General features: G+C 42.3%; 1 protein-coding gene across 1 annotated transcript in view; it reads right to left on the bottom strand.

Annotated features, from left to right (window-relative positions):
- The window catches only part of DLEC1 (DLEC1 cilia and flagella associated protein), a 535,808-nt gene extending 510,313 nt beyond the window's left edge, over positions 1-25,495 (bottom strand). The window contains exons 1-2 of the mRNA XM_069211058.1: positions 25,416-25,495; positions 11,795-12,034 (exon numbers count right to left, since the gene is read on the bottom strand). Coding sequence (XP_069067159.1) covers positions 11,795-11,995 — 201 coding nt within the window. The 5' untranslated portion in view covers positions 11,996-12,034; positions 25,416-25,495. The remainder of the gene's footprint in view (positions 1-11,794; positions 12,035-25,415) is intronic.
- Between the last annotated feature and the right edge of the window lie 354 nt (positions 25,496-25,849).

Raw genomic sequence — 25,849 nt, 5'->3', positions numbered from 1 at the left:
CTTCCGTTTGGCTCTTCTATAGAACCGTTTGGGCTTTTTAAATGGTCTGTACTAAAGGTGACCCCCTAGAAAGACATGGGGTTCAAACGTCATCAACAATGCTACTTAGGAACCAAAGGTATTAATTCATAAACTGTCATGTCTTTATTATTTTCCAATTGTGACAAATAAGTTAGGATATGCCTATGGTCATATGCCATTTATTTCATAAGCCTTACTGTATAAACTGTCAAACCACAATGCAAATTGCCTTCAAGAATCTAGCACATTGTTGCTTTTTCTTTTGCCTATTCTGCCAGTTTATAATAATAATAAAACTGTTTATTGCAGTATTTTCTGATTCGACTGTTGATACTTTTCTATTTCAAATTCTAATCTACGTTTTTCATTCTCCAACTGTCCAAATCAAATGGTGATCCAAAAAATGCCAAATAATGTGAAGTTATTTTCCAAAGCAACAACTGTTTTGGTATTAAATAGATTTCCTCTTGGTTTGTCCTTATTACTTTTTTGATTGCCTGAATGAAAGGCAGCACTCTTTTTAGTGTTTATATTTGTAAGAAGTGATTAATAGAAACCCTTGCACCTTGGGTTAATAGAGAATAGGCAGGTTGTAAAGGATATGCACTTTCTTTGTGCCCATTACCACTTGTCTGTTCACAGTATCATATTAGGTGATGCAAAACTTAGGGGCTGATTATGAGTTTGGAGTTCTGACTTCCCGAATGCCAATACGGCAGTGGGGAGGTGGGCGTCAAGCTGTAGGCTTTCCCACCGTCGTATTACGATGTTTCCACTGGGCTGACCTGCGGAAGAACTGCAGCGACATTGGCCTCGGCTCCCTCTTTTGTAACATCTTTTGATTTTAAAACAAAAGTTAAGATCATCTTGCTCAGCACACTTCTTGGAATTTAGCATGTTTTTTATTGATTGGATCATTCTTAGTTTCTTAACTATGATCAGCTCTATTATGTTGAGTCAAATGCACTGTATTTGCCAGATGTTGCTTAGAAGCCACGCCCGCTTCGTTATATAGCTTAGGTCTTGTCAGTGCTTAGCACTAGCAGATATTAAAAACCAGCCTTGAGAAATGTCTCTGCTGGTCTCTCTATTTCTCGCCTATTTCATTTAAATGAAGGAAATAAACCATTCTGTGGAGTGGCAATTCTTGGCAAGGGCATGGCAAAATAACCATAAGTAGGAGAAAAAGACTAGAATTTTCAGGAGGGTGAAAGGAAGATACAAGTGTGAGGACGAGAAACCCCACACTGACACCTTTCAGGGCAATAGTTAATAGAATCACACAGCTGGGATTGTGTTGTAGCTCACAGCCATTTTCCACCAAAGCTAGGCCTGGTCAAAGTTGGAGTGTTATACTATGTGGAAGAATTACTAATCTTTGTACAGACACCTGTCAGGCTCCAATATTCACAGGACGTCTCACTAGTTACAACTTGGAAAATATCTTACAAGTTAACCTTGACCAAACTCAAAATATGTTCTTTGGGAAAAGCAATTATAGAGGAAATGGATTTATAGATGGAAATGAGATCACTCAGACCACAACTTATAAGTATTTGAGCATCCCTTTTGACTCAAAAGTAAGTGGGCAGCTAAGTAAAAGCCCTACAACAGACATGGTAAACACCTAAGTAATAGGCTAGTCACCTTTAATGATGAGTTTGGCAATCTGCGTCATGCTTTGCTCCCCGCTCTCCCATGCTCACCACATACGGGCATGCCTGGTGGACTTTCTACAGTTAGACTAAGTTTGCTGGCCTTTAATTATATCTGTGTACTGACTCACAGTGGTTTGGACAATAGTCTGAACTTGACTTTTCTTTTGGATCTGTGCCAGGCTTTATGTCAGCCAGATTGTCTGTCTCTGTCCCCCAAAGAATAATTTTTCCAGGAGCCCTGACCCCTTGGCATTTCTCAGTCCTGATCTGCAACATTCTTCAAAATATTCAAGACTTGCCTTGCTCTCAGGATCCATACTGGGTGTTGTGCAAGCCTAACTGATTTTCCTGCCTAAGTCTGCAATTCCTAGAATTTCCTGCTGACTGTGTCATCTACACACGTGCAGGCCAAGTATGGGTGGAGGAATCAGCACATCTGCTGCTGGCAGGTGCACTCCTGCTCACACTGAGGCATGTTGATCATTAGTGAGAGCTCTTTCAAGCCTCTGATTCTCTTGCTCCAATGCTGGTCATTGTAGAAGTGTTCCTTTCTCACAGACCCTTTTTTCCAGAGAATTCAAGATTGCTGATCAATAGCAAATCCTTGTTTCTTGCACCCACACTATCTTGAAGTGCATCCTTGGTTCCTGAACCTGTTTTATTTTGTAGTGTGTTCTTGTTCCTAGAGCTTTTTGCAGGGTTTCCACTTTTTTCTTGAGTTAGTGCCATTTCAGTGCTTCATGATTCCTTGAACTACCACTACTTCTATAGTTACCCTTCACTCAGTGCTTGCCGTCCATTCCCTTCTTCCCTAGTCCTAAGTTCCTTTCTCTGTGTCATTAGTTTCCAGTTTCCTACTTTTCATGTTTGCCTACTTTCTGCCAAATGTTTCCTCTTTCTGTTCTTTACTGGTAAGCACCACTCTGCTCTTAAACCTTGTCTTTTGTGACTGTGTATCCACCCGTGATGGTACCACAGTGCTTGTTCCTTTGTGACTGCCAGGATTCAAGGGCTGACACAGCTGACAACCATGGTGGTGTTTCTGGTGCGCTCTAATAATTGTATTTATGTAATATTTTTTAACATAAGCTGCACAGACCCTGCCTTTATGTGTTATCCTATATGCAGATAGTTTGCTGTCAGTGTCTGTAACAGCATGTGTGTATAAGGCACTTACTGAGCTTCAGTCTTACCATGTGGAGGGCCTGGGCACTCTACTATACATTCCCTTTACTGTTAATATTGTTGTCTTTATGTCTTCCACACCATGGTTGTTAGTAATTCTGAATGCTGAGTTACCTTTTGAGTGCCTGTTCTTTCTGTGATTGTACTTACTTTGTTGCCTTTTGCCAAACTTATCCAATGGATCTCTATTATTCACTGACTATCTGTGTGATCTTGAAAACTCTCTATCTTCACCTTCTCTACCTGTCCACCAGTTCTTTCCAGATCCTTTGTAGTGTGTCCAAACACTTAACATATAGGACTGGGCTACTTTAAATCCATACAGCATTGGATGTTATGAAAGTGAAATTCTGGTGGCAGCTCATGCCATTGACATTGGCAAAGCCAATGTAAATTATTAGACTGTCACATGTGGTCAGTTCAAAGCTTGGGAACTCTGTTGATTTTGATTTTAAGCTAGTTTTTATGCTGTGAACAAACCCCTCTGATTGCTTCCAATGTTGAATTTGGCTAGAGCTTCAATTATGTGTCCACACCAGTAATAGAAACTATGTGTTGTGCTTTTAGATCTGGATTGAACAACCCATTTTGTCAAAGAAAGCCCCCAATAACTCATTAATGAGATTTAGATCCAAGTTGAAGTCCATGCACAATATGTAACCAAGGGCTTCAGGCCTGGCATTTATTTTAGAGCACGGCTGTTCAATGTTTATGATGTGTATTACAACAGGGGTCCATGTTTGAGAAGCTACAAGCAGGTAGAGTATCCTGTTGAGTTCAAAAAGTTTCTAAGACTTAGATTTGCTCAGCTGCTTTTTAAAGATGATGGAAGCATGGAATCGCGTTGAATTAGCAGAACAGTATTGTCAGTTCAGTAGAAACGTTTGAGTATATTCCTTTACACTATTGCCTCTTTGCAGATCAGAGAGTAAGGTTTTTATGGCATACTAACAGTTTTAAGGGTATACTCCCAACTGATTCTAACATGTGGTATTATTAACTGTTGTAAACAAGATGAACTCACTAAAATATAAGTCAATTTTTGCAACTATTTTAAAACAAAGCTCAGTATTTTAGAATCTTGAAAATTTTATTGCACGTAATCTATTTATAACTTTGATTGCACTTTTATTGTGATTTTATTTTGTTTACATCAACTAAAAATAAACATCAATAACATTAAAGTTAATTTGACATTTGGTGTTAGAAATGGGGTCTTTGGTTGGCAGTCAGGTTACCCCCTGTCCAAGCATAGACCCTCACTCTAGTCAGGGTAAAGGAGAATCACCCTCTGCAAACCCTCACTCACCCCCTTGGTAGCTTGGCACGAGCAGGCAGGCTTAACTTCAGAGTTCTAGGTGTAAAGTATTTGTACCAACACACACGGTAACTTAATGAAAACACTACAAAATCACACATCACAGGTTTCTAAAAATCAAAAATATTTATCTAAACAAAACAAGACCAAAACGAAAAAAATCCAATATACACAAGTCAAGTTATTAATTCTAAAAGCAAAAGAGTCTCAAATCCTGTTGTAAACAGTTAAAAAACTGTTAGCATTGAAAAGTACCTGGGTAGCGTCAAAATAACAAGCACGGGCGTGTGTGCGTCGAAAAAGTTAAGTGGTTCGTCGATTTCTCACCCGCAAGCGAGACCATGCGTCATTTCTCCTTCTCCGGTCAGGTCGGCGTGCATTATTTTTCCTCTCTGCAGGAGAGCGATACGTTGATCCAGGCAGCACTCGGGTCCGGGCAGGCGTTGCGTCATTTTTCCGCATCCAGCAAGGTTTGCGTCGAAAATCCTGCTGCACGGCGGTAGCAAAACTGCGCTGTGTGGGTTGCGATGTTATCAGCCTCTGTTAACGATGCGGCGCGGTGTTTCTCCAGCTGCGTGCATCGATTTCCACACCGCGCTGCAGGCGGTGTGTCGATTTAAGCAGCGGAGCCGGCGGCACGTCATTTCTTCAGCCGCTCTCTGAGGGTGCGTCGGAAATTTCCCCGCACGGCGGTCTGTGCGTGGATTTTTAATCTTGGTCTGCCAGCTTCACCTGTCAAGGCCCCAGGACCTGTATAGGGCACCACTGGGCAGGGTAGGAGTCTCAGCAGAGAGTCCAGGAGCCGGCAGGGGAAGTCTTTGATGGCCCTGAGACTTCAACAACAGGAGGCAAGCTCAGGACAAGCACTTGGAGATTTCTTCACAAGCAGGAATGCAGAACAAAGTCCAGTCTTTGTCCCTTTTCACCAGGCAGAAGCAGCAACTGCAGGATAGCTCCACAAATCACAGTCACAGGCAAGGCAGCACTTCTCCTTAGCTCTACAGCTCTTCTCCAGGCAGAGCTTCCTCTTGATGTCCAGAAGTGGTCTAAAGTCTGTGGTTTTGGGTGCCCTTCTTATACCCATTTTGGCCTTTGAAGTAGGCTTACTTCAAATGAAAGTCTCTCTTGTTTGTGAAATCCCTCCGTACCCAGGCCAGGGCCCAGACACACACCAGGGGGTTGGAGACTGCATTGTGTGAGGGCAGGCACAGCCTTTTCAGGTGTGAGTGACCACTCCTCCTCTCCCTCCTAGCGCAGATGGGTCATCAGTATATGCAGGCTACACTCCAGCTCCCTTTGTGTCACTGTGCAAACAGCCCAACTGTCAAACTGACCCAGACAGGAAATCCACAAACAGGCATAGTCACAGAATGGTTTAAGCAAGAAAATGCTCACTTTCTAAAAGTGGCATTTTCAAACACACAATCTTAAAATCAACCTTACTAAAAGACCCCAAACTCTGCATGTCTATCTGCTCCTAAAGGGAATCTATGCTGTAATCATATTTAAAGGTATCCGTATCCCCCATGTTAACCTCTGCAAGGCCTTTGCAACAGTGAAAACCGAATATGGCAGTATTTCACTGTTAGGACATATAAAACACATTAGTATATGTCCTACCTTAAACATACACTGCACCCTGCCCATGGGGCTACCTAGGGCCTACCTTAGGGGTGTCTTACAGGTAAGAAAATTGAAGGTTTAGGCCTGGCAAGTGTGTACACTTGCCAAGTCGAATTAGCAGTTTACAACTGCACACACAGACACTGCAGTGCCAGGTCTCAGCCATGTTTACAGAGCTACTATTGTGGGCGGCACAACCAGTGCTACAGGCCCACTCGTAACATTTGATTTACACGCCCTGGGCACCTCTAGTGCACTGTACTAGGGACTTACCAGTAAATCAAATATGCCAATCATGGATAAACAAATTACATACACATTTTGTATAGGAGCACTTGCACTTTAGCACTGGATAGCAGTGGTAAAGTGCCCAGAGTAAAAACAACAGCAAAAACAGAGTCCAGCACACATCAACAACCTGGGAAACAGAAGCAAAAAGTTAGGGGATACCACGTCAAGGATGCCAAGTCTAACATTTGGCAAGTAGCATTCAGCATTTTCATCTTGTTTTATTATGACTGCCACAATGTTCAAACTGGTATAATTCGCTAACATTAGATACCCTAATAGGATGGGGCTTTAAGAACTCGGTATTCATTCTCACTTTCCTCCTTTCCCTGCCTCCTTCCTTCTTATTCTCTGCTTTCATCCTCTTGTTGGGTCTCAGTTCCCAATGTGTTTCCTGCTCGCCCCTCTTTCTTATGTTCTTTCTTTTCTCCCCTTTCCTTACTTCCATCTTAACATTCTTCCTTTTGCCTTATGTGCCCGTCTCATTTGCTTTACTTTATTGCCCTTCCCCTCTCTTTCATCGTACCTTATTTTATTTCCTTCCTTGTCTTTCTCGATGTCTGCACTTTCTCTACCCTTCATCTTTTCTTCTCTTTCTTTTTTTATCTTTACTTATCATAGTCCTTTATCGTTTGCTCTCCTGCATTCTCGCTGTCTGATAAATCTCCTTACTTCTCTTAGTCTTTCCCCCTCCTTCTGGATCTCTGTTCTTCTTTCTTGCTCTTCCCCACCCATTCTGGGCACACACTTCTTCCTTTATTGCTCCCTCTTCTCTTTCTTGCTCCCTACTCCCCTTCTGTCTGTCTCTATTTGCGTTCAGAAGCACCTTCACATTTTACTTACTGACTATTTTAAAAAGTGTATATACCTCTCCCCTCCCCTCTATCCTTCCCTCCTCTCTAGTCCCCTGTTCCTGTCCTGAAAAATAATGTTGCAAGCCACTCTCATCATATGACACCAGTCTCTATCACCTCACCATCATCCCCACTTTCACCTCCATTACCCCCACCTCAGCTCGCATTTATTGTATTTATTTATTTTACTTAGCATTCACAACATTTCTGTTAGAAACATATGCCGTCAATTAATGAGCTAATGACTGATTATCTTTGATGGCTTATTTAGGTCGGGGATAATTCCCATTCTGAGAAAATATGAGTGATTGTTTAACTTTTATAGAAAAAAAATAATCTTCAACAGAACACTCGAATAATGTTGACACCACCTTCTGGGTTTCCCATACAAGATGGATATTAGAAACATTAGCTTTCACTCAGATTCAGAGTTGTGCTGATAGAAATTAACTGCTGGACTTTTTCCCAGGTAACATTTCACCCTGGCTATAGCACCCCTTTAGTTGTGTTGTCAGTGTAAGATGATAAGAGGATGCTCGTAGATAGGACTAGTGTTCGAGTAGAGTTGGTATTGTTGTTATAAGTCTCATTGCTACCTTCAAATCTCATGGAACGCTCCCTCCTGACAGCAGTACTAACCAAAGCTGAGTATAATGGCAATGAGTTGGACTGGTTTAACCTTATTTCATAGAGTGCAGACAGTCCGTAGTCAGTAACTATTTAGCTTTGTAAAAAAAATATCAACCACAGTGTCCACAGGGATCAGTTCTATCCCTGTTTCTATTGCACAATTAAATGTGATCGCTGGCCAAAGGGATCCATCAAGTTGGTATCCTGTTCTACATGTACCCTGGCGGCAGGAAGTTCACCTTCGATCACAAATTATTTCTTTGGGCTTCTGTGAGTGGGGCGTTCCATTTATCATGACTGACTGCCTCTCTTTCACACACTGGATGGTAGCCGCCAATTTCTTTAAACTAAATACGTCTAAGACTAAGAGGCTGATTACGAGTTTGGCTTTCCTAAACCCCTCAAACTCGCGGTGGTGGTCCGACCACAGCAATCCAGGCGGTCCAACAACCAGATTACGATCCCGGAGAGACAGCCGCCACCGACAGGATCATTAAACCAGGCACGCAGCATATGGCCAATGGACCGGAGAAAGCTCCATCATCCTGTGCAGGTCTCGTATGTTCAAGGTGGTGGTGCCAGGTATAAACCCATTCTGATCGGAGTGGATCAGGCGGGTCAATAGGTCATATAAGCGGCCAGCCAGCACTTTATTTAAAATCTTAAAATCAGAACCCAGCATCGATAGCGGACGGTAAGAGGCAAGCTCTTGGGGTTCTTTCCCTGACTTTAGTATTGAGATTAATAAGGATTCTCGAAGAGATGGGGGGAGGTAGACCACTTCAAGTTCCACCTGATATATCTCCAGTAGTCTGGGGGTTAAGTGGCTTTCATAAGCTCTATTGGGAGTCCATCCATCTGTGGTGTTTTCAGAATTGCTGCGTCTACCCCAGATTTCTTCTACAGTGAGAGGTGCGTTAAGGTCTTCCCTCTCTAATAGGGTGATCATTGAGAGTGCTACTGAGGCTAGGAAATGGTCAATGTCACACCTCCGGTCTATAGACGGAGGGTCATATAAGGCATGATAATGCGCAGTGAACGTCCCATGAATGTCAGTTTGGTTTAAAAACAACTTCATTAGGGGGAGGTCCTAATTAGTGTAATAGGTGCTGGAGGACTAGCGCTGTGCTGAAACCATGCCAACAAGTGCCAGGACCTATCCTCCTCAGCATGCATTATGGCCTGGTAAGCGCAAAGTTTAAGCAGTGCAGTTGCACCACCAGCTGTGTGTGTTTGGTGAGGGCTATGATCAGCGCTGTAGGTGTTGCAGGGTCTCTCCTAGCTGTATTTTCTAGTGCTCTTAGAGAAACTTCAAGCAGTGTCAAATCACTGTGTAAGGTTATCCGGTCGCCTACTATATTGTGGATACATTGTCCTCTAATTACCATCTTCTTGGCCTCCCAGTCTATTGATTTAGAATTGGAGGTACCCCAACTGTCTGTTAGGTAGTTTGTGAGGGACTTTTCCGTTGCCATATGGAATGCCTGTTCTTCGAGTAGGGTAGGTTGAAGTCTCCATGTAGGAACCAGGGATCATGGAGGCGCCAGTCCAGGTGCAGTTGTAAGGGGTTATGGTCCGAGAAGGTCTTCCCCAGATATTCCTCCTCTACTGTAAGTAGCCAAGTGGCCAGCTCACAGATTATCTGGTCCAAGCGGACGTGTAAGTCATGGGGGGGGGAGGAAGTAATAGGAAAAGTCAGTGGACAAGGGATACATTGATCTTCAGCAGTCCAAAAGGGACCAGTGTTGGAGCCATTAGGAGAAGTGCACCGCAGTGTTAATGACCAGTGGACCTGAGAGCGGTGGGTGTGTCTGGTCTAGACGGAGATCAATTACACATTTGAAGTCTCCACCCAGAATCCAGGGCAGGTGGGCCCACTTTGCTAAGAATGTGCAACTTCACCACAGAATTTGGGCCTGGTGGGGCGGGCGAGGGGATGGCGAAGACGTGCTGGAGGTTTCATAAGGGAGTTGTTCAACCCAGTCCCAAGCGTCCGATGGTTCTGTAAAGAAATAACTTTTGCAGCTCGCTATGACCTCAAGCTTTGCTGGAAAGGGGAGTTAATAGTGCAGTCCTACATGCTGTAGCTGTCCCTTTACTCCAAGGAACAAGGCCTGAAGACGCTGCACTGATGAGGTATAATCTGAAAAGATTAACACTCTGGCACCATCATGATACAGGGGATCCGATGTCCGGGCAGCCTGTACAGAGTTGCTTTGTCTCTATAGTTCATTATCCTGACCACTACAGGTCTTGGTGATGCACACAATGGCAGGCGGCGTGCCGGGACCTTATGGGCTCACTTCAGCAGGAAATGTGCAGAAAGCTGAGAGGGCGCCACTATCTTCAACAGCCAGGATTCAAAGAACTGTACTGGGTCTAAGCCCATTGACCCCTCCGGGAAACTGACTATCTGAAGGTTATTATGGTAGGAACGCCATCTTGAATCTTTGGTTCTGGCTTCATGGGCCTGTACTCTGGCCATGAGTGTGCGGACCTGCCTTTTTAGCTCATGGACTGCCGGGATCTCCTTAATTTCTCGCTCCACGTGTGTCACATAGACTGCCAGCTCTTTCTGATCTGCACGTAAAATCCCCAGTTCCACAGCCACTGCATCTACCTTAGCACTAAGGTCCTGCTCGGTGGCTCCGATAGCTTCTACAATCCGGTCAAGTCTGAGGTGTGTAGCAGTCGCCAATGGCGCAGGTGGTGAGCTGGGCACTGAGTGACTTGTGGCACGATCAGTACGCTGCTCTGGTGGCCAGGGCCCCGGTCCGCCTGTATGCCCCATCTGGTGGTTACTCTCAGAAGAGACTGTCTAGGTGTAGCCAACAGTGGCGCCGACCTTCCAGGCCCCCTCCCATCGCACAGTTCAAGGCCAATGCAGGGGCTAACTTGTGAGTTAGCGTTGCACGGGGCAGTTCATGAGGTTCCTGGCAGTGATCAGTCTATATCAAGGGCACCAGGTTGAGAGGGTATAGACACTATGTGCTGCTCCAAGGACCCACCTCACCTCTACCGTCTCTCTGAGTAGACGGGCATGAGCAGTCCCACTTTCTTCTTGATGGTAGTCCCCTGCGTGTTATGCGTTATTAATTGCAGCAGGGAGGAGAGAAAAGGAAAAGGTTGTTGTGGATACACATCACATCTCCTGGTCTGGAACAGCTCAGAACCAGGGGCCCTTTCTATGCCCTAGAGTGGGGAGCGCTATTTAGCAAGTGGACGGGGGGGGGGGGACTGGAACATGAAGGGAGGCATGAGAGTGCTGTGTTTCACAACGCTTAGTGTGTTGTCTGCAGCACTGTATTGCGTCCTGTGTGCCCAGTCTCCAGTCGGCCTCGCTGCTCAGCTCAGTAGTGTGCGCTGGGGGATCCTCTTGGGCCCTGTTGTTGTTGTTGCCCTTTGCAACCTGGCCTTTCCCCCAGGCCAGACACCGCAAGAGAACTGGAGTCTCCAGTAGGCCTATACATGCTGCAGTCAGGCCCGGGCCCTAGTCAGCTCCCAGGGCTTCCCCACTGGTAGGTAACATAGGTAGTCAGAGCCTTACAGGCTGACCAGGCTGTCAGAATCCTCAGCTGCTGCAGTGTCCCCGGGCCTCAGGGAAAGCGCAGAGTCACTCGTGGACGGGACTATCCCGTCATCCGAGGCAGCGCAGATCGGGCTCCCTCAGTGACAGTGGCAGAGATATGAAGTGGATCATGGGCGCCCAGATGGAGTGGGGCTAAAATCCACCCACAATCTTGTGTTGCATAGCCAGGCCCCCAAATCGACTGATATTTATATGGAGCATTACTTGCTGTATCAAGGTCAGCCACAACTCCTGGCCACTTCTGTCGCAAAGCTCAGGTGTTAAGGTCACTTAAGAGGCTATTTTTGGAAACTTGTATCCTATTTAAAATTTCATGAATTACTCATAAGACAGTGTAGGAGAGGGTAGGGGGCAAAGCTAATATAAACTTGGTTTGCCAGGTGTCCAGTGCTAAAGTACGCAGTTGTTTTCGCAATTGTACAAGTAATGGCATGGTAGACATTAGCATGCTCTGGTGTTTTTGTGACATGGTACAATTATGGCCTTTCTGAAAAATATTGTGATGTTGTACAGTGATTAAAGTAAATTTATTTTAATAATCATTCATTTATTTATTTTAAGGTAGCACATGAATCTATTCAACATCGTATGTGTAGTGATTAAAATTCTAGCAAAATATAATACTTACCTGAGTTCTTTCTGAAGAGGGCCTAGGCCGGAACATGGCTGGTTCAGGTGAGGTGAAATTTTTTGCTGAGGATGTTCTACGCCCAGCCACTTGTGGGTCAGGAGAGTTGAATTTCTTTTCAGAGGATGGCCTGCCTCTGCACAGACATTCATCTGGAGAAAGGACACTCGTCTCATCGCCCTCTTCCTTCATATTGAACATTTCAGATTGGAATCAGGCGAAAATGAACCGCAACAAAGCCTGTAAAAGGAATATATAACCAAAAGGATTATCACAATTCCCAGTAAATCGCTTGAGTGACTAATTTACATTTGCATTACTGATATTTCAATATGACACTACCTCTAACAATCGCTTTTTTGAGCGAAAATGTAGACCAAAATAGGAGATGTCATGAGTCTACAGGAAGTTTGGTCCCAAAATAAATTCAAAGACAGACATGCTTCACTATTCTTTTAAATTATATTAGGAAACAAAATGCTGAGGAGTTACAAAAACATAAATAGCACTTTGTTTGCCAATTAGGGATATTTCCTCATTCAAAGGGAAAGAGCTCTCGACAGGCCATAAGACCATGCCAGTAGAAAGCAGTTTCCCATTTTGAGGTTATAATCTCGCACTGGTATTGTATTGCAGCATTTATGTAGCGATTACTACTTCTATATGGGGCACTGAAGCACTTCCCTACATGAGTAGCACCGCTATACCATGTAGGGGTGTGTATTTGGAAGGATGTTGTTTTTGTTTTGATTCAATGTGAGAAGTGTTCCACGTTGTGCATGATGACCACCGAGTTGCAGTTATTATTTTATCAGTCGTAGTACTTAACAATGTGTTGGATGATGAAGTGTATGAGATAGGTGCTCAATGCTGGTAGCTGTGAACAGCTCGGTGGGTCACTTTATGGTATTTCATATGATGCTGTCTGCTTACCTGGTTACTGCACTAGGTTGTCCAATCTGAGATTTTGTGTATAGTTGTTGTACTGAGCTGGCATGGTTGGGGGAAAGGAAAAGTGGAGAGATATGTTGGGTTGAGCTTTTTTATTTTTTACCCTGTATATGAGTGTCTGTTAGAAGTATGGAAGCGGTCAGCTTGTATCAATATTTGGGACCTGCAATGGATGGACTATATTAAAGTTTTCTAAAATTGTTGAGTAATGTGTGCCAGATCTCCTAAGTTTATTCCATTCCTGTTCATTTGGTGGTACTTGGCTGTCCAGTGGTACGTCGCACTGTAGGTTAGGGGTTATGGGGGGCAGGCTTGCATCCCATATGACAACTGAACGCTTAGCAACTTAAGGACAGGCAGATCTCACACTACCTGTCTCACAAACTGAAGCTGTTCCTAGAACATAATGAGGGATTGGCGGACTTGCCCAGAGTGTTGTGGGTGGGAATGGGTGGAAGTCTACATATGAGGTGTAGCCTGTCACACCTCAAATCACAGGACAAGAGTAAGCACCAACATATAGCGGAGGTGGAGGCCGTGTTGCCTGGCTGGAGTGGGAAACTGACCTGAAAGAAACCAAGAGCCGCCAGGTTTCACTTTATAGAGAGGAGTTGTGTCAAGTGTATTTGGACAAACCCCATCAATCATGGCTTGCTGCCAGCAGTGCCTATGATGAGGAGATAAATCAAGCAAACTGTTCTACTGGCTGGCAATTCATGGAGAGACTAACTGGGGGATCCGGGGGATTACAAGTCACTCGGTACAACAATCACTGAGGCAATCGCCAATGCCTTATTAGCAAGCTCTGTATGCCCACTGGGATGGGGCGTTCCCAAGAGGAAGCTATGCCCGATAGTTGACGTGCCTCTGACATCTATCTTGGTACTAGGCTGTGCTGAGATGGAGCGCCCCAGATCGCTAGAGCAGCTGAAAATGCCCTTGCAGATATGAACACGGGGGATACCCTGGGGCAGGATAAGTTATCTTTAGACTTTTATCGTAGGTTCCGATCTAAGCTTCTGCCGCTACCATTAGCCATGTACAATAAAGCCATAGACAAAGGCTGCTCCCCCGAGAGACTAGATGAGGCCACAAATGTGTTCCTCCACAAAGAGGGTCGGCCCCAGCAAATGCTCCTCTTATCAGCCCATATCGCTGATTGACAATGAGCTCAAGATCCATGCCAATATACTTGCTATTTGTCTAATCAGGATATTACTGACGATGGTCCACCCAAATCAGTGTTGCTTTGAGCCCAGTGTAGTACCAGACACTAAATACAATGAGTCCAAGCTGCGCTGCCCTTAAACGCAACAGCAGTTGGGCCCTTCGTCTTCCTTCTCATTGACTTTCAGAAAACATTTGACTCTCCTGGTTGTGAATTTTTATGGGATGTACTCCGGAGAATGAGTTTGGGACTGTGATTTATGAAATATTTGTGGGAACTATAAAGGTCCCCCAAGGCCCAGGTCTGCGCAAAGTGAATCCTATCAAGAGCATGTTAAGTTCAGTGCTTTACCAGGCAGGGATGCCCTCTATCGCCTTTACTTTTTGCGTTGGTGATGGAGCCATTAGCTGTGTGGGTCTGCTGCGATGCAGAGGTATGGGATATTGGTGGGAAGAATGGGCTAGAGTCCCACATCACCCAATAAAACAGGACAGAATCGTTCTCTATGCTGATGACATCCTTCTTTTCTTGTCCCTCCCCGAAACAACCGGGCCCTGGCTCCTTCACATGCCAGATCGTTATGGTCAGGCCTCTGGCTTCTTGGTGAATTGCACCAAGCATATATTGTGCCAAATCAATACTAAGGTGGGGATGGGGGACTGCCATGCCTGAATCCCTAGGGATGTATTTCTCCCCAATACTGGATCTATCTTGGTTCTTAACAATGACCCTGCTGATGGCTAACATAAAAAGGGACCTGGACAAATGGAACCACATGCCACTTAGTATCCTCTGGAGATTAGGTCTCTTTAAGATGATGATCTTACCTTGTTTCCTACGTGCCCTCCAGAACTCGTAATAACCAACTGCACTGTTTACGTTTTATCTACTTTGCTGTATCAATAAAAATAAAAATAAAAAAGTGTTAAAAAAAAAAAACATCAGCTGTACCTTCCTTAGCTGTAGTAATTCCATATCTTGTAAGTATTCAGCACAAATGTTGTTCATTTTTAGTAATAGGAACAGGAACTATAGGCTACTTTGTGACAGTATTTTTGGGAGATATGAAAAGATAGCTACAATTCCCTTCTGTATTTTTTAAACATGAATGCAATCATAACCAGATTTCCACTAGTCATAGTGTTGTGGGTCCATTCTAGCGCATTGCTTGGGCACACTTATGTTAGACTCAGGCCTGCGGACTGTGCCCTTTTACCTCATTTATTTATTTTTATTATTTTAGCATGACTTCAATTTAGTGGTGATGTTTTATTATTTTTTATCAGTTTTCTTTCCACACGGGTATTGTTATTAGTTCCTTTTGCACAACATTTTCATCTTGTGCTCTGCTCAATGCTTTATATGATATACCAAGTATTGCCTGTCCAAGAGTACAAAGTCCACCTTACACAGGAAAGACGCAGTATCACGTCAGGCCACTTCTTAGAAAACACCATGTTTTATTATAAAAAACATCACAATGACACAATTAGGTTAGAGGGGACACTCCAGCCATCCATCTTATGCTGTTCCATATCGTTGCAGCTGTGCTGAACTTGGCCTCATCGGTCTAGCCACTCAGGAGGACTGCCAGCAGACCACAGGCAAAAGAAACCCTGCTTATTATTCAGTTATGGGCTGGGGCTTCCTTTCAGAGATTAGTACGGGTACAGAAGGGCTATCACTGCTATGCTCTCATGTAGAAGCTAGAAGTGTGGGTAGGGATTTAGATGTACTAGTGTGAGAGAATGCTGGGACTTTTTATTTATTACACGCTCTTGGCCACAATATTAATCGTATTGTGTTTCATTTTCCCAATAATCGCAGGTCATGCTTTATTACATACAATGCAGTTGTTTCAATAAAATCTACTGAAAACTCTCCTGCATTTCGCTGTCTGTCTTTGCATGTTTGATACTGTGTGCAAATGAGAGGAAGAGGTAAGGTCTGTTCTACCACGACTTCCATGAGGAGACAGAGTGTCAATAATCAGGCTGCCACAAATCATCCTTACTTTGTAGGTTTGGGTGAGGTGCTACTAGCTAGCCGAAAGGGTTAGGCCGACAGCTGCCAGACAGAGTAGTATTGACTCAGTCTCCCACATATGGTGGTGCTGCTGCCCAAAACCAGTAGTCTTATCTCCACCGTAGGAGTCCTACGGCATAGTGCCACCAATGTTGGTTAAGCACTAACTTTACGGATCTCCATTGTAACTCTGTCTCTTTACATGCTAAAGACACCTTAATCACTTTATACAGAGACATATTTGGTGTTAGGGCAATATCCTCCTCAGCTAAATAGGTAGTACCTATCTTAGGATACAGGTTGTTCAAGCCTGAACCTTAAAAAAAGATTACCCCAAAATATTTGTGTTCCCATCTCTGAACTAACTGTTTTTTTTTTTTAAATATGGCAGACACTCTATGGGTAGTAATTGCAGCAAACATAAGACAACCTTTCACACAACATTTATTAAATCATGGGCTCACTGATGAGGGTGGGGAAGTTACATTCGTGGCTGAGGCACATAACGCATACAGAACTGATATTTTCTATTCCTGGGTCATATTTCCAGCAGTAGATAGGAATTCACACGTTTCACAATTACACAGTAGCAAACACACCTGACAAAACAGACCATGTGTATATTTAGAAATACCACTGTCTTATCAAGAACACCATAATTGGTTTGATGATGCCCTACCACATGTTCCACAAAACGTTAGACTAGGTCCTTTAAGAAATGAAGGTCCTACATGGTCAGAATTGGCCACATATATACCACATCCTAATGCAGGAAACTTGCCAGAAGCGGACATACGCGGCTTATGTAATCATTTAGTAGAAATATATACATGCTTAATACAATTCGTAAAGTGGACCTTAAGCACCACCCCAGGGAGACCTGCTCCACTGCAACCACATTTGGCTACAGCAGGGATAAATCCCACGACTGTGCACTGAGTAATGGGTATGGTTCCCACCAAATGCGAAGAAATTCCATTTTGGCTAGCGCAAAAAATAAGTGCACTGGAAGCAGTGTTTCCCCATAGAGGACCCAAAGACAAACATAGAATTCTCACAATGTGCTTACCGTTTGAGATGGTTCCCTCAATGGACAATTGTGCCACTCAGGTGCAGTATTTGCTGCACTATACACTAATGCATAGAACACCAACACTTGTGAATCTTCCGGAAGTGTTAAAACAAATTTAAGATGAATACGGGGCTGCCTTGGACTTGGGGATGCAATTAATGGGCAATTTTTTTCCACAGTGTCCTCTATTATTTTAAGTAATTTAAAAGGGGAAGCAGTAGCACTGGCAGTATGCCAGCGGCTCCAGGATGTTCCTCATCAGGTACAAGAACGTGAGCTGCCTAAGATTATCGCCGAAACCTATTATAGTATAGGTAGGGATAGCCAGACCAGGTAGACCACAATTACAAGGTAAATCCAATAAGGATTCTACCAAACAAACACAAGAGGGTGCTAAAAACTCTGGGATAAACAAAAGCCTAAAAAAGATAATTTTTTTTAAAAAAAAGGAGAATCTCCAAATTCAGAGACTTTCGAGATACGCAATAACCTTAGAAACAGGTAAACTTTTAAAATGCTCGATAGATACCAATATACTGACACTTGCAAATATTGTTCCTTTCAGGACTCACCCAAAAAACGAAGTGAGAGGAGGGCGGTAAGAACACTGAAATGAGTATGTGAAACCAAGAAAATATTCAAAAAGCTTATCTGAAGTTTCAATCAAGAAGGAAGTGAAACTTCCACAACGAAAACTCCAATTCAAAAAGAAAAAGGTTGCGGCCATCTCTGTGTATGCCACACATATTGGGAACTTTGCTGAAGAACAGGACGTGGGCAGTGACTCTGATAGACAGCACGTCAGAGGTCACAATAGTTTGCCAGAATCTTCAAGAGTTTCTGGGTGTCACAGCAACTAATGACTTTCTTGAAGTCAAAATTGCGGACAGGCGCTTCTCCCAACCCGAAAGGGTTTACAAATTAAAAATTCAAATTAGGGAGACATAGAGCCCACAATTAACGTTATATTTTGGGGAAGATAAACACTTAGTTATGACATTCCCCTGGCAGATTTCATTTTGCCTTCCTTCTCAATCCTCGTTCCAGTTGCACTAAAAGAAGCCTACACCGCAGATTGGGCATTGGCACAGGCTCTGGGGCTGTACCGCAACCATGTGGGGTGGGATATGGAATCTCCTTTCCAAGTTATGCACATTATTTCAACTCAACAGATCCAACCGCATTAACCCATTGAACATAAAGCTAAAGCACAAATGAGAGAAATGCTGTCACAACTCGCGTACCAAGGAGTAATTGAATCCTGCGCATCCCCAATGAATAACCCTTTGTTTCCTGTAGCTATGCCGCACCATTTGTATAAGATAGTCTTAGATTATAGACATCTAAACAGTCATACATACACACTTGCAATGCAAAATGCACACAACACAGCACATATTAACAATTTAGTGTGTGAAAAATATAAAACAACCTTGGATAATTTCAACTTTTTTTCAGCCAAAATCTAGTGCCTGAAAGTAGGGATTTGAGTGCCTTCAGTGTGCTTGCCTCTTAAAATAAATTTTGTAGCCTACCTCAAGGATATAAGAATAGTCCAGGATTGTTCTCAGCCTGTGTAACATCAATATTACATGATACTGACCCTGAGGCGTTGCCTTATGTCAATGACATCTACCTCACAGATGACAATCTTAGAACACACTTAGCCAGGGTGTACCGCATTGTTGTGGGATTTGCTGTACTGGGCTACAAGTTCAATTTCAAGATAACAAAAACTGCTTTTCTGGGAGTCCTATTTTTAGGATATGAGCTATCAAATGAGGGAAAGAGCCTGGCATCCCACCTTCTTGAAAAACCTGTGCAATTACAACCTCCCAAAAAGCTACAGTCATTACTGTTTTTTTTTTGTTTTTTTTTACTTTGGCAGAACTTACATTCCAGAATATGCACAATGCATAAAACCTCACCATAACTTAATTTATGTTTCTCAAGCAAACATTGGAAATCTGAACATACAACTAAAAATCAGAAGCAACCAAACCAGGTACCAAGCCCTTGTTTGGAATGAGAGTTAGACAGACGACAGGATATAAAAAAGCAGAGTAACAGGGTTAGTTGGGGTCCTGTGAGTAGAGTTGGTTTTAGAAAAACACGGAAAGCCTTGGCAGATTATTGAAAGAGTAAGTCTGTCAAAGCCAATGCCAGAATGGGCTCTTTATGGGGCTGTGATTATCAAATCTCCCAATAGTAAAACCTAGTCAGATTTTCAGGACATACAAAATGAATATGCAAAACAACACTGGAGAACGTGGTCTCACTCTCTTGAGGCTATGTCGGCCTAATCTCTTACATATGTAATCCTTTAGAAATAACGCTTTGTGAAGTACTGTCCCATGTACCTCCAATGTGTCTCTTACATACTGAACAGCTAGAAATCTTATTAATAGGCAAAGAGGTTGTCACATAATTTGTACACAATGTTAATGTTACTTAGATAGCACTCTGTTAAACGAAGGTCTTCTGGCGTTAAAAGATAAAGGCAGTATTAAAGCTAGTGCTGGATGCTAAATAAAACAACAAAAGAGATACATTTTCAGAACCTTTCAAAGTAGGATGATTAGAGCAGAGCTCAAGTTCCATGGAGAGATTGTTCAAATGTTTCAAGGTGCATACTGAGAAAGACCACACACCCCTAATCCCATATACTGTTGCATCGTGAAGCCATTTGTCTACTCTCTGTCGAAAGATATAGAATAATCGAACAACAATGGCGGTGATGGAAAAAGATAGAAGAGACAATTGGCGATACCTCACCATCCAATTATAGCGCAGAGTCAAATTCAAATTCAAATCAATCTTTATTTGGATTTTACTCCATAAAAGATAAACAATCTCTTTAAAATGGTAAAAATATACAACAAGATACATCGAAAAAATTACTGATGAATAAATAAATAAATAAAAACCCTTGCTACTACAAATTGAGGAGTTATTCATTCTCATACCGGAGATTTTCTAAGTACGACAGCTTTTTCCTTTGTTCTATGGCATTTAGGATACATTTTATCACTGCATCACATTTCTCATTGGTATCCAGTTTACATAAGTAGTTAAAAGCTTCTCTACAATAAAATAATTTGTTAATAATAAATAAAGGTTTTAAAAATTGCTACCTAATATCGTGATAAAATTTACAAGATATAATAAAATGCATTGTGGTTTGTGCAAATCGTCCCACACAAGGGCACTTCGGTAGGCTTTTACTCCAAATCCTCACCTTTGGGAAAGCTACCAAGAAGTGCAACATTCTAAAGCCCATTCGAGTCAGATAAAATCTATCCTGAATGTTTGCTACTATTAGCAAATAATTTGGCATTACCTCGTCATTTTTAGTCATATAAAGTGCTACTGTTGATTTCCTACATTCTCTATTTTCTCTATCACTAACCCTCCATGCCATAAGTTGATTTTTCAATTCTTTCTTGCTAAATTGGAGGATAATACCTGGATTGTCCAAATTTGGAACTAGATTTATACCTTTCAACAAATCTTTTAAATGCACGAATCATGGAATTCTATCCTAATATTCTAATGTAAGGCAATCTTTAATAATCTTTTGGGTAAAATGCGTCCCTTCTTTAGACCAAATACCATGCCAGGCCAACAACGCATTGGTATATATTAGATCTTCCACATAAGGGCAACCCAACTCTTTATGTACCATAAATGTGGAGGTAGTATATGGCACTGCAAGTAGTCTGCAAAAATAATTTATTCTCTAGCACTTGTAATGAACGGATCTCAGGCATCGAACTCCAAAGGGCAGAACCATACGTAATGCTGTTAATTGATTTACTTTTGTAGATTTGCAGTATTTCCCTAAGGGGTTTATTGCCATTTTTTTTTGAAAATCTAAAAACAGCCTCAGTTGTCCTAACATACTTCATCTTGATGATTTCTAAATGTTTTTTCCAATGACCCATATTAGAAAACTGTATACCCAGATATGTAAATCCATTCACCTCTTCACATTTATAGCCTTTGATAAAAAAAAGCTTTCTTCCTGATCTTTCCCTGTCCACAAGTCATTACAACAGTTTTGCTCATATTCAACAACATAAATTCCACAAAGCCCTCGATTAACCGCTGCAACCCATTTGCAGTTCGTGACAGCAGTACAGCACCATCTGCATATAAAAGGACTAGGATAGAGCATTCTCCTATTTTAGGGGTATCAATTTCCATATTTTTTTAATGGGCATCTACTCCATTTATATAAAGGGAGAATAGAAGAGGCGCCAAAACACATCCTTGACGTATTCCTCTCCCTATCCTAAAACCTGGGGTACACTCGCCATTTCTTCCATATCTCACCCGCGCTGTTAGATGATTATATAATTGCGCCAAGAAACTTATTATATCCAAGGGTGCGCCCATATCTATTAAAACTTTCCACCGTTTGGCATGGTTCACCAAATCAAAAGCACTGCTAAGATCAGCAAAACAAAGGAACATATGACCCTTCCTTGCTATTGTATATTTGCTTATTATTAAATTAAGGTTTATACATTGTTCCAGAGTACCAACCCCAGGCCTAAATCCCAATTGAGCCTCTGTGAGTATATGGTTTTTGGTTGCCCATAATTCTAATCTTTCTAGGAGTACTCTTCCCAGCAATTTGACAGAGGTATCTAAAAGTGAGATTGGCCGATAGCATTTGGGGTCACCTCTATCTCCCTTTTTGAAAATAGGGACAATTATGCTTTCAGTCCAAGATGTTAAAATATATCCCTTTGTCACACTCAGAAAGACCTGGGTCAAAATAGGGCACCATAGATCGATGTGTGTCAAATAGGCATCTACTGGCACCCAGTCAGGGCCTGGCGCCTTCCCTTTCAAGCAACTTCCCATAGCAGATTTCACTTCCCCTATACTAACTGGTTTAAAAAAAGGTGGCCTTATCTCAATTATCCCAATATTCGATGTGTGAGTAGTCAGATTATCTGGGTTAAAAATTAAGCCAAAATGTGAAAGCCATTCTGATAACGGAACGTGTACTGTTATTTGGGGTACATCATTATTTTTTAGGAATGGTTGGTTAATTGTTTTCCAGAATAGAATACTATATTTTAATGTTGTTGCTTGCTCAAGATTAGCCCATGCCCTAGCTCTCAATTGTGCCTTCCTCGTCATTGGTGTATGTTTGTAGTTAGAGCATTTAATAATTACCTCTTCCCTATTTCTTGGTCGAGCCTGCAGGGCTTGTTTTAATTCCTGGCTTGCTAATGAACAATTATGATCAAACCATCCCACTTTTTCACTCTTTTTGTTCCCAATGTTCTCACTAGGCTTCCTGCAATGGCATTTCTAAGCTGGTTAAAGGATCTTAAGATCTCATATGGGCTTTGGTTATAATCTGTACATGCGAGAATTTCTTGACTATTTTGTGTCACAACTTTTTTCATCACATCTATTTCATTTACCCCAGTCCATTTAATTACAATAACATTTTCCCTTCTTATTCCTATATTCATTGCCAATCGTTCACCTATATTAAAGGGTTTAGCCAATCTCATAGTTAACAACAAGGGATGATGATCACTATAGATGGTTGGCTCAATCTTCAGGGATTCGACCATATCCATATTACTCTTAGACATTAATATATGGTCAATTAATGAGAAATGTCCTCTTCCTATAAACAATGGAAGCTTCATTCCTTTAGGCCCGTCTTGTTCCATCAATTCTAAATCATATCTAAATAATATCTCATTCAGTGCAATTCCGTAATTGTTATGCAAAAAGTGTGATTGTGCGCTCCCCCCATCATCGACAAATCCACATGTCTTTCCTATAGTATTCTGGCATGTCCCAATATTAAAATCTCCAACCCATATTATTGTATAGCTTGAAGTTATATCATTTACAAAAGTTTGTAAATCTTCCTGAAGAGTCAATGCCACTACTCTATTGGTGCCATCAAATTTATTATTGTAGTAGTTTATTAAAACAATCCCTAAAATTCCATCTATCCGAAAATATAAAACCTGATAATAAGGGGAATCAAGGGAGGATTTCACCAATATATACGGTACCAATGTTGAGATCAGTAATGCTAATCCTCCCTTTGCCCTACCGCTAGGTGAGGGAGAAGCTCGGGTGGAGAATATGGCATATCCTTCAATAAAAAAGGATCCTGTGTGCCATGTGTCTTGTAGGCAGATTATATGTGATGAGCGTATTATGGTCTGCCATTCCTTTTCAACCATTTTCGTTTTTACTCCAGCTATATTCCACGACATGAGTATAATTAAGTCTCTTGCTAGGGACCTCCCATCTGACTCAGCGTCACCATTACAGCTTGAAGATTTTGGAATGGGGGCTACAGTAGTAGGTTGTATTTTGTCAGATAGCAAGATCTCTTTTCTACTCATGTCCTCCTGCTATCAGTCCAAATCCTCCATATTACTCATGGGAGCGAATCGATTGGAACACTCTGGTTTGTTATACCTCTCTGAATTACTGGGTGTATTCCCTGTGGCCCCCTTGTCTCTTCTGCCTGAGGTATTCATCATTCTGTAAAAATATCCTAAAGGAACGGCCATAATCTATTTTCTCAGATTTTTACAAGTTCGATGTCTTATATCCAAGTCCGCTAGTAGTTGACCCACAAAGCAAGGATTACGAAAATTAACCACAATGCAATCTCCCTCTTTTTCCTCCAGATATCCCACCCAATCAACTCTCCTTGTACGCATGGGTTAAATAGATAACTTAAAGAATAGCTTTTCAATTTAGGTCAGGAGCTTGTATCTTAATCTACTTTACGCTCCCATAAGACTTTGGTGCTCTTGAATCTGCAGCCTTGCACTGAAATGCGGCGTCAACCCATCCAACACATACAGCATTTTTGCGAGCAAAGGGCCGCTGTCAGGATAAATCTCAGAGGGCTGGGTATCGCTCTGATTTTGAGAACTACCATGGTGTGTGTTGGTACGATAACTTCTTCAAAAAACCTGGTACCTGGCCTCAACCTCTCTCTGGTGGCGTACGCTTACCTCACATCAGTCATTTGTCTTCCAGCTGACATGCACTCTCCTTCTAGTTAGGGTCAGCATCCCACGTCCCTCAGTGTCATTACAGGATGGCTGCGTTAGAACATTCTAGCAGAAAGGAATCATAAACGCATGATGCAACCAAACACAGATCGATTCTAGAAAGTATACCCTAATTGAGTAAACCGTTGATGGCTGTTATGACGTACTAAGATTAAGTAATACAAAAATGACACTGGCCCCTTCGTGATTTCAGTCTGCTAAGAAATCATCATATAACAGCACATAGACCACCTCGGTTAGTTATGCCACTGGTGGAAACGGGGGCACTAGTACCCACATTGAGAACAAAATAAATGAATAGTGGCCTTGCAGTGTTTAGGGTAGCTGGGTCTCGCTAAACCTACTCCGAACGCGCCGTGTCTGTGGAAATGCATCAACACACTAAAAAGAGGATGTTTCCGTTGACGACTAGGTGTTACCCTGTTGCTGTTATCCTGCTGGAACAGCTTGGGGGAAGCTGTGAGAAGAGTAACATGTCAAGCTTAGCAGATATCGGCTGCGCTGGGAAGGGACTAAAAAAACAGATTTTAGGTGTGCTTCTGTCTTACATTCAGATGGACGAGTATAAGAAAGAACCATACTCCATATCCCTATGAATACTAGATGTCACAAGCAAGATACAAAGAAATGCACAACGATTGGAATAGCCATTAGGTGTTATGTAGATTCTTTGCCACAGAAAGAAGATTGTTATTTACGCATTCACTTACATTGGAGCAGGATAATTATAAAAATGTAAAACAGATTTTGAAAATTAAAATTGTGGCTAAAAGGATGCATTGCGCCATGTGACCTGCTTACTACATGATGAGAAGGTAACTCGGTTAATGTTAGCCGAGCTATTGCCACCCGATTCAATCTACGGGTCACGAGTTCAAATCCCTATACAATTTATTCAATCATCTATCTTTCCAAACTGGTAAATTTAGAACCACACATTAGGTTACACGTATTTATCTGGTGCGAATTACTATATGAAACACATTATTATTATGTGGGGCATATTCAACCAACTCTGGCTTTTTAGTACTTTAAGCACTGAGACGTTTATGCCAGCCTACACTTATGAAAGAGGAACAAGTCACAGAAGGCAAAGTACGTTGTTTTACAAAGTACGTGCCGACAGGTGTCACGCGTGTTGTTAAACAACATGGACGAGTGAGCCTATATAGTAAATACTGAAATTCGAAATGGATGCGCAGATTGCGAGTTATTTGTCGTAATACAATTAAAGGATTCGTCAAGGCTCCTGGACCGGACTATGCTACGGAGGAGGGAGGGCCGCCCACGGTGCCACTGCTCCACATTCACCCAGTCTCTACCTACCTCGGCCGGTAAAGCACAGGTGCCGGAAAATCGCTCCCTAGTTCTAAGAAGAGAGCGCCGCCATGTTTGTATACAAGCCGTCGCCATGGCAAAGTCGCGGCAGGTTTATTTCCGGGTCAACACGCTTGTTGACACACTTTTGGAACGAGCACAACTACTGAATTAAATATGAGAAAACAGCGATGGATTTTCACCTTTATTACTTTTTAAGTGATTTCTTCATCAGTTTGCTGTTTTAGCTTTAAACTTAACATAGGGAAAATACCGGATTTCACTGTTCTTCCTACTGCATTAAGACCTGAAAATACAGGCAAGGCCAGTAAAATACAAAAGAATGTGGCGATAATAGAAAAGAAGTGAGAGAGCGTAGTTTATATAATCTATATTAACATGAAATGTTTATGAACTAATGTATGATATTGCCGCTTAGAAAT

Source organism: Pleurodeles waltl, chromosome 10, assembly GCF_031143425.1.
Source record: "Pleurodeles waltl isolate 20211129_DDA chromosome 10, aPleWal1.hap1.20221129, whole genome shotgun sequence".
In the NCBI taxonomy this organism is placed as follows: Eukaryota; Metazoa; Chordata; class Amphibia; order Caudata; family Salamandridae; genus Pleurodeles; species Pleurodeles waltl.
The sequence above is the reverse complement of the archived record's forward strand: the minus strand, read 5'-3'. Positions and strand labels throughout refer to the sequence as shown.